This window comes from Alligator sinensis, unplaced genomic scaffold, assembly GCF_000455745.1.
Source record: "Alligator sinensis unplaced genomic scaffold, ASM45574v1 scaffold407_1, whole genome shotgun sequence".
NCBI classification, from domain to species: domain Eukaryota; kingdom Metazoa; phylum Chordata; order Crocodylia; family Alligatoridae; genus Alligator; species Alligator sinensis.
The window spans coordinates 650,250-659,432 of record NW_005842464.1 but is presented as its reverse complement, the minus strand read 5'-3'; the positions used below and the strand labels follow the sequence as shown (position 1 = coordinate 659,432).

The window sequence follows — 9,183 nt, the reverse complement described above, 5'->3', positions numbered from 1 at the left end:
TTCCCACCCCAACCAAGACCAGAGAGACTCTTTCCTGCTCTGCCCCAGGATGACTTGCAGCCTCTTGTCCTTGCAGGAGGGGGACCATCGCTGGATCAACACCGTGGCTCGAGCCCTGCAGCTGTTGAGCTCCCTCTATGGGCCTTTTGCCAAGACCTACGGCATTGGCCGCTGCGCCAAGGTACTGCCTGCCCTGGCCCAGATGAGCTCCCTGTACCCCCCAGCCCACAGGTGTCTGCCAGGGGCAGGCGATAAGTCCCATTGGGCTGCGGAGCCTTACAGGAGCTCATGGAAAAGGAAAGGAACTGCCTGGTTTCAGCCCCCACGCAGGGATCCTGGAGAGGGGCAGGGCCGACTGCCTGGCACCTCCATGGGAGGCGCTGGGTGCTTCCCAGTAGGAATGCAGGCAGCCTCCTGTCGAGTTGGAGGAGCCTGGACAGCCCTGGCACCAGCTCTGTTGGGGTTGTTGTGAGGGACCCTTTGTGTCCAGCTGCCCACGTCTGCAGATTTCCAGGCTCATTGTGCTTTCCTCGCTGAGAGGCTGCCCCAGGCCAGATCCTGCAGCCCAGGGCTGCTGATCTGCTCTCAGTGCCCTTCAACATGTGGAACCCTGTTTCAGGGCTGGGTGGGTCCTGTGGCAGAGACCATCGGGCTGGCGCCCTGCAGGCCCTGATGCTGGGTCGTTTGCCCGCAGATGGCCTACGAATTGTGGCGAGAGCTGGAGGAGGAAGTTGAGGGCGACAGCCAGGCCAGGCGGCCCGAGATTGGCCATATCTTCTTCGTGGACAGAGGTGGGGTGTTGTCCTGGCGTGGGACCAGCCCTGCCCTAGGCTTCAGCTCCAGAGCCAGGGGCACTGCACTCCCCCACAGCTGGGGAGGAGCTGGCTTTTGGGGGTGGGGAAGGGGGCAGTTGCTGGGGGGCAACAGAGCTTGGGGGGGCCCATGGGTGCTGGGCAGGGAGGCACAGCTTGTGGCTTGTGGCTCATTGCAGATATGGACTACGTCACGGTGCTCTGCTCCCAGGTGGTGTATGAGGGGCTGGTGGACGACACGTTCCGCATCAAGTGCGGTAGGTCTGGGGATTGCGCGTGGGAGGGGGCCACTGCTCCCACACTCCCTCCTCTGCCCCTGCTTGGGGGCAAGGTCTGGGCAGGCTCCTACCTGGGGCTGTGGGAGGGTGGCAGCCCCAGGGGCATGGCTGGCAGCAATCTTGGGGTGTGGCTACAGCAGGCACGTCGAGCTATGGCTGGGCAAGTCCTTCTCTTTCCGGCTGCCCCGGGACTTGCTAGTGCAATGTGGGGCCTGGCTTTGTGGGCCTTGTCCAGCTCTTGTGCTTTCCTGGTACTGCCAGGCACGTGGGCCCAGGGCCCAGCCAGAGAGCAGCAGCTCCACCTTGCCCGAGTTCCAGGCGCTCCAAGAGTGCAGTCCTGCACCTGCAAGTGCGAATCCATGTCCCAGTGTTCATCCTGCAGGCAGAGGGGTGGTTACTGGTGGTTATATTTAAAAAAAATAAATTCTATGTGTATATGAGTACCTGCATCCGCTACCGTAAATTTTCCGTGACACTCTCAAACTGCATTAAGAAACCCGTGCTCCAGGAACTCTGTGGCTACTGGAGCTGCCCGGCCCTGGGTCGAGGGAATCTTGGGGCTGGGCAGTTCCAGTAGAAGGTGCGCGCCCCAGATGGTGACTCTGCATGGCTCTCGCAGGGAGCGTGGACTTCGGGCCAGACATTACCTCTGGTGACAGGAGCATCAAGCTGCTGCTCAACGCGCAGGACAAGGTGACCCTATGCCTATGCCTGAGCTCACCCAACCCTGCCCCTGCCTGCCTGGGCCCAGTGGCTTTCATGGGCTTTGCCTCTGCAGGGCCTGGGCAGTAGAAACCTGACCTGGGGCTGGGGGGCCTGATGGGCGGAGCAGGGCTCAGTGCTGCCTGGGGTGCATGGCTTGGCTACAGCAGGGGTTGATTCTGATGTGGCATCAGAGAAGCAGGGCCTCTGCTCCACCCTGTCCTCACAGCCTTCCCCCTGCAGGGTCCTGGGACCTTCCCCAGGCAGGGCCTAGCCATGCTTGGCTGGTCTTGTCCCGGTGCCCACAGTGGGAGGCTCCCCTGGCTGTGGGTGTTGCTGGGGCAGTGCCATGCAGAGCTGGCCACGGACCAGTGGTGGGAATGTCCCAGCATGGTACTGGTGCGTGTGGCCTGGACCACACAGAGCCACCCCCAAAGCCATGTGTCGTGCAGGCTCTGCTGGGCCTCGGCAGTGGCCTGACCCCACTTGGGCTGCTCCTGTCACAGGTGTTTGCTGAGATCCGCAATGAGCACTTCACCAACGTCTTTGGCTTCCTGAGCCAGAAAGCACGAAACCTGCAGGCACAGTACGACGTGAGTGCCACCCGGGGCTGGCCTGCCACCTCCCCATAGCGCATGGCACTATGCAGGGCTGGCACACTGCACCCTCAGTCTGCTGGCCTGCTGCCCTGTCTGGAAGCGCCCTACTGATGGTATGGCGCTGGAGCTGAGGGCCAGGGCTCAGACACTGTCTCCTTGCAGCGACGGCGCGGGATGGACATCAAGCAGATGAAGAACTTTGTCTCCCAAGAGCTGAAGGGGTTGAAGCAGGAGCACCGCCTGCTGAGCTTGCGTAGGTGCCTGCCCTGCCCCGCCGCGGGGTGGAGGTGGAGAGCTCTGAGACCCAGGCAGCGCTGGCTGCAGTGGACATGGGGCAGCGCCCGAGGAGGGAGCAGCACGTGCTGCTGGAGGGAGAAGGGAGAGTGCTGGCTGGGAGGGCTTCTCTGCCTGGGCCCTTTGGCAGCCCACAGGCCCCCTTACCCTGGGCCCACTCTGCTCTCTGGGCTGTGTAGACATCGGTGCCTGTGAGTCCATTATGAAGAAGAAAACCAAGCAGGATTTCCAGGAGCTGATCAAGACCGAGCACTGTGAGTCTGGTGCTCCCGGCAGGTGGCTATACACCGCCACTCCTGATTCCTCACTTCCTCTGCCCTGGTGCCCTCAGCCTCACTGCCCCCATGTGACAGCAGTGCCTGGCCTCCATTCCAGACCGTGGGGGCAACAGGAGCAGGGAGGTGGCAGTGCTTTGGGGCAGGGGAGCCCCCAAGCAGACCCAAGCCCAGTCCTGCGCCAGCTGGGGGGAGGTGGACGGGCCGCCAGGGCACCGAGAGGGAAAGGCAGCAGGGGTGGGGAGCAGGAAACAGCCTCGGCTTTGTGCAGCACTGCTGTGGGCAGGGCTCTGCAGGGATGACTTTCCCTTACCCTGCAGCCCTCCTGGAGGGTTTTGACATCCGTGAGAGCGCCAGCTTCATCGAGGAGCACATAGACCGGCAGGTGAGTGTTGGGGGAACCCGTGGGGTGGGGCAGGGCAGGCTGTACGGCAACATCTGCTCATGCCCCCCACCCTGCGCAGGTATCCCCCATTGAGAGTCTGCGCCTGATGTGCCTCCTGTCCATAACCGAGAATGGTGAGTGATGTGCGGGGCTGGGGCCGGGGCTGGGGCCATGCATTCAGCTCCTGCATGTGTTATGCTCCCTTAGGTCTGATCCCGAAGGACTACCGCTCCCTGAAAACCCAGTACCTGCAGGTGAGCCTGGGGGAGAAGGGGCTGGGAGTGGTGTCCAGGGGTGGGGGCCTGTAGGTGGGTACAGGGAGTCTGTAGGCAGCCGGAGCAGCAGAGCCTGTTCCTGCCCTTCATATCCTCCCTCTCCCCATACTCTCTTGTCTCTGCTGCTGCTCCTGGGTTCCACCTGGGGCGTCAGCTGGCTTCATCTCTGGGTGCTGGACCTGTCTCCCCCACATTCACCCCAGGACTGAGCCCAAAATGTGTCCTGCCCCTTCTGGAGTGCTGGCTCCGCCTGTCACTGAACAGGCTCCCAGGGCTGCCATGTGCAAGGCCTGCACGGCCACGTGGCAACCAGCAGTGTCCGAGCAGGGCTTGGCTCACGTCCCCTCCTGTCCTGACCCTGCTGCCCCCAGAGCTATGGGCCCGAGCACCTGCTGACCTTCCATAACCTCAAGCGCATTGGGCTCCTGACGGAGCAGTCCCCCGGAGAGACCTTCACCGCTGTGGAGAGCAAAGTCAGCAGACTGGTGACTGACCGGGCTGCAGGTAAGGGGCGCTTCTCCCACAGCACCCTTGGGGGGCCCTGCCTGAAAGGACCCAGCTTCTGAGCTGGGGGCAGGGGTCCTGGGGCCTGGTGAACCACCACAGCTCCTGCTGTGCTCCAGCCTCCTGCCTCACTGGGGAGCTACTTGGGACTGCTGGGACTCAGGGGAGGATGTGGGGAATGGGGGGAGCCACTCTGCTCTTGTCCAGGGCCACTAGCCTCCCAGGGGCCCCACTCTGCAGCTGTGCTGTGGGTGCACTTGCTGTAGCTGGAGCGGCTCAGCTGGGAGGCTCCCCCCCCCCCCCCCCCCCCCCCATGCCTTGTTTTCCAGGAAAACTCCCAGATGCATTTAATTCTCTGGCCAGGAAGAGCAACTTCCGAGGCATAAGCAAGAAGCTGGGCTTGGTATGTCCTCTCCGGAGCCGCGGCCCCTGCCCCTGGCATAGTCTAGTGGGAACAGACATGGTGTGCCCAAGGAGTCTGAAAGCAGGGCTGGGTGGCACCTTAGAGACCGGCTGGTTCAGAGAGGCAGGAGCTGTCCAGGGCTGGGCTGAAAGAACCAAGGGGTGTTGTATGGCAGGGAAGGGGGTGGGGGGACACTGCTGAGAGGTGAAAGTGGGCTGACTGGATCACCCAGGCAGTTGTACCTGGACAGGCGTCAGCAGGTAAGAATGTGTAGAGGTCGTCAAGCCCCTGTCAGCTGGGGGCGGGGGAGAGTTCAGTGCAGTGGGTGAATGCTGCTGACTCTGAATGGCCAGGCTGCCCTGTCTGCCCTGCACTGGCTGCCTGGGTCACAGGAGGCAAACCAGTGTGTCCTGGGTAGGGTGGTGCTTGGTCCCTTCCTTCCTCTCCAAACTGGGTGGGGCCCATGAAGCCATGTTACACCCTGGGCTCCGTCTGGAGGGATGCACAGTGGAAGGGGTGCCTGGACATGCTGCTGCCCAGGATGGGCTTGGCTTTCTGTCAGCTGTTAAGTCATTTGGGGCTCAGTACTCGTCCCACGGGCCTGCACTTCAGGGTGCTGCTCTCCTCATGCACCATTGATGGTTGAAAGCAGCAGCACGGGGTTTGGCCAGGCCCTGGTGGAGCTGGCACCCACAGCATGGGGGTTCATAGATTCATAGATGTTAGGGTCGGAAGGGACCTCAATAGATCATCGAGTCCGACCCCCTGCATAAGCAGGAAAGAGTCCCCTGCATAAGCAGAAAAGAGTGCTGGGGCTAGATGACCCCAGCTAGATACTCATCTAACCTCCTCTTGAAGACCCCCAGGGTAGGGGAGAGCACCACCTCCCTTGGGAGCCCGTTCCAGACCCTGGCCACTCTAACTAAAGAAGTTCTTCCTAATGTCCAAGGGGGTGGGGGCAAGTGTTTGAAGCACCAGGGCCTTGCTGCCTGGACCACTGGGAGTAGGCAGGTATTGTGGGTGTGTGCACTCAGAGGCTGCCCAGAGGCACGGTGCCTGCTGTGGGAGGGTGACACATTTGTCCCATCCCTGCAGATCCCCCGTGTGGATGGCGAATACAACCTGAAGATGCCCCGGGATATGGCTTACGTCTTCAGTGGGGCCTACGTCCCTCTGAGCTGCAAAATCATTGAGCAGGTGAGGGAGCCCGTGTCCTCCAGAGGAGTGGTCCGGCCTTCTGAGCAGCCAGCCTTGATCAAGAGCTTCTGCTGCCACGGTGTCCTTGTGGGTCCAGACCACCACTGTCCTACAGGTGTCCTGGTTGCTTCAGTCGCACGTTCCTGTGCCTGAGCCCAAGAACCTAGGCTGGGGGCACTTGCCCTCTGTGCTGCCTCCACTTCCCAGTGGTGGTGGCTTGTCTGTTCAGCCTGGATGGAGCCGGCAAGGTGGCCAGTTCATGTGCTGCTGTTCTCCCCTTCTCAGGTGCTGGAGCGTAGGAGCTGGCTGGGCCTGGAGGAGGTGGTGCGCCTGCTGAATGGCAACGAGTTTGCCGTTACAGGTAACTCCTGCTCCTAGGGCTGAGGAGCTGGGCAGGAGCTGGAGGACCTCTCCACCTCACCCTCTGCTCCTTCCAGACCCGGCGGTGGAGGACAATCCCACCTGGGAGTCCCAGCGCGTCATCCTGGTCGTCTTCCTGGGAGGCTGCACCTTCTCTGAGATCTCTGCACTGCGGTTCCTGGGAAAGGAGAAAGGTATCAGCCAAGCTGGGTGCTGGGGCCTTGGGCGCATAGATGGAGTAGGGGTGGGAGCACAAGGCACCCAACGGGGGGCGGCCTACAGCAAAAAGCTGAGCATAGGCCTGGCAGGGCAGTGCACAGTTGCCATGCTCACTGGGGCTGACTGAACCTGGACCCCTGCAGTTGCAGAGACTGTCCCAGACTGCAGCTTAGCAAGGGGTGAGGCCAAGGACCCAGCCCTCCCTCCCAGTGTCTAGTCATAGTCATGGAGAAGTGAGGCTGGAAGGGAGCTCCAGAGATCACGTTTAGTCCAACCCCTTGCCTGAGGCACAATCAGCCCTGTCCAAACCAGCCCAGACCACTTCATCATCTGAACGCTATGTAAGACTACCCTCAACCCTGACACAACACAGACGTTGCACCAATCATGCCCCAGGCAAAGCAGGGGGACTGCGCCAGCCAACGTCCTGCTTCCATGAAATGTCAACATACGCACAAGAGATCTTGGGTAGAGGCCATGCCCCCAGCTGCAGAGGAAGGCAAAAATCCACTGCCTCGCTGTTCTCAGCAAAGAAGTTTTCCAAATATCCAGTCTAAATTTAGTCTGCGGCAAGTTCAAGCCATTGTTCCGCATCCTCGTCTCTGCAGCAAGAGGGAAAACATGCTTTTCCTCTTCTCTACAGCAGCCCTTCGAGTAGTCTTAGGCTGCTCTCATTGCCCCTTGTCAGCACCTTTTCTGCAAGCTGAACATGCCCAGCAGCCTCCCCTCGTATGACTTGCTTTCCCAGCCCTTCATCACAAGTGTTGCATTCTCTGTGCTTGTGTAAAATTCTGGCTCCATGTTTTAAAAGTGTCCAGATGAGGCCTGACTAGTGCCAAGTAGAGAGGCACAGTCACCTCCTGTGTCTTGCACCTCATGTTTCTGTTGATGCAGCCAAAACCGCCTTGGCCTTTTCATAGTTTTGTAGGAGGTAGGGTCGGAAGGGACCTGAGCAGATCATCAAGTCCAACCCCTGCCCTGGCAGGAAAGAGCACTGGGGTCAAACGACCCCGGCTAGATGTTCATCTAACCTCCTCTTAAAGACCCCCAGGGTAGGAGCCAGCACCACTTCTCTTGGAAGTTGGTTCCAGATCCTAGCCGCCCTGACAGTGAAGTAGCACCTCCCGATGTCTAGTCTGAATCTACCCTCTGCCAGCTTGTGACCATTATTTCTAGTCACTCCTGGGAGTGGGAGTGCTCGAGGGAACAGGGACTCCCCCAATGCCTGCTGGTCCCCTCTGACTAGTTTGTAAACGGCCACTAGATCCCCCCTCAGCCTTCTCTTGTGGAGGCTGAACAGGTTCAGGTCCCGTAGCCTCTCCTCGTAGGGCCTGCCCTGCTGCCCTCTGATCATGCGAGTGGCCTCCTCTGGACCCTCTCCATGTTGTCCACATCCCTCCTGAAGTGCGGCGCCCAGACCTGGATGCAGTACTCCACCTGCAGCCTGACCAGGGCCGCGTAGAGGGGGAGGATCACCTCCTTGGCCCTGCTCGAGATGCATCTGTGGATGCACGACAAGGTGTGGTTGGCCTTCCTGACTGCGTCCCCACATTGTCGGCCCATGTTCATTGTGGCATCAATGATGACTCCAAGATCCTTTTCTGCCTCTGCACTGACGAGAAGGGAGTTCCCCAGCCTGTAGGTCTGCTGCTGGTTCTTCCTCCCCAGGTGCAGCACCTTGCACTTGTCAGTGTTGAAACCCATCCTGTTCTCATCCGCCCACCCCTGTAACCTGTCCAGGTCCAATTGCAGCCTGTCCCTCCCTTCTAGCACGCCTCCATCCCCCCCCATCTTAGTGTCATCTGTGTATTTGAACAGGGTGCTTTTTACCCCCTCGTCTAAGTCACTGATGAAGCTGTTGAACAGCGCGGGCCCGAGGACCGAGCCCTGGGGGACCCCACTGCCCACAGCCCTCCAGGTCGAAAATGACCCGTCCACCACCAATGGCTGTATCACACTGCAGACTCCTGTTGAGTCTGTGCTCTACCAGGACTCCCAGGTCCTTTTCCACAGAGCTGCCATCCGGCCGGGTGTCCCCCGGTTCGTATTGGTGTTTTTGGTTATTCCTCTGGGGTTGCAGCCCTTTGCACTTGCCTGCACTGAAATTCATCCTGTGTCTTGGGGTCTGGGAGGAGTTTCCAAGCCCACAGCAAACACTGTCCTGCCTCTGCTTGGGGGTATCGAGCACGGGTGGGGGCCTGCTGCTGCTTCCCCCTGGGAGGAGGGTCCAAGCCGTGGCTGGGGCAGCGCTGGGACACGCGTGCAGGTAACTCGGCCCTGCCTCAGCAGTGGTGCGGCGGCCACCCTGCTGCCCCATGGCCTCACCCACGTTCCTCCTGCACTTGGGTTTTGCAGGGTTCAGGTTCATATTCCTGACTACGGCGATCACCAGCAGCGCCCGCATGATGGAGGCCATGACCGAGACCAAGGCGTGAGGGCCAAGCTGCCCAAGCCAGCCGGGACACTCTCCATTGGGGACGCTTTCTGCTTGGGCTTGGACCTGGTGCTGCCGGCGTGGGGCCGAGCCCGCTCCACGGGCAGCAGAGCTGGGCTGGGACGGACGCTGGAAGAGTGGACACTCGTTGGGGTGGGAGAGGGGTACGTGGTGCAGGAGCCCGCCCATGTCTGCTGTGGACCAGCACGCTTGGGCCGTGGCGCTGCCCAGCCGTGTGCCTGCCTGCCCTGCATCCACCCTCCCCTGGCGTGGGGGTGCTGCAGGGACGTGGCTGCAGCGCTGGGGCATCGCCCCCAGCCCGGGGCGCGGCCCCCGCCACTGAAGGAGGTGCTGCCCCTGGCCCCGAGTGCGGGTGTTGCTTGCAGGGGCCGAGCAGGGGTGGGGGGAGGGCTGGCACGGCGGAGTCAGGGACCCTTATTGGGGGG

At 61.1% G+C, this 9,183-nt stretch overlaps 1 protein-coding gene across 1 annotated transcript in view; it reads left to right on the top strand.

The window, feature by feature from the left end:
- The window catches only part of VPS33B (VPS33B, late endosome and lysosome associated), an 11,354-nt gene extending 2,204 nt beyond the window's left edge, over positions 1-9,150 (top strand). Inside the window, exons 7-22 of the mRNA XM_014523264.2 lie at positions 77-181; positions 695-791; positions 992-1,069; positions 1,710-1,783; positions 2,299-2,385; positions 2,554-2,644; positions 2,865-2,939; positions 3,281-3,345; positions 3,425-3,479; positions 3,553-3,599; positions 3,992-4,124; positions 4,454-4,527; positions 5,623-5,724; positions 6,010-6,085; positions 6,162-6,278; positions 8,659-9,150. Coding sequence (XP_014378750.1) covers positions 77-181; positions 695-791; positions 992-1,069; positions 1,710-1,783; positions 2,299-2,385; positions 2,554-2,644; positions 2,865-2,939; positions 3,281-3,345; positions 3,425-3,479; positions 3,553-3,599; positions 3,992-4,124; positions 4,454-4,527; positions 5,623-5,724; positions 6,010-6,085; positions 6,162-6,278; positions 8,659-8,738 — 1,356 coding nt within the window. The 3' untranslated portion in view covers positions 8,739-9,150. The remainder of the gene's footprint in view (positions 1-76; positions 182-694; positions 792-991; positions 1,070-1,709; positions 1,784-2,298; positions 2,386-2,553; positions 2,645-2,864; positions 2,940-3,280; positions 3,346-3,424; positions 3,480-3,552; positions 3,600-3,991; positions 4,125-4,453; positions 4,528-5,622; positions 5,725-6,009; positions 6,086-6,161; positions 6,279-8,658) is intronic.
- The last annotated feature ends 33 nt before the right edge of the window (positions 9,151-9,183 follow it).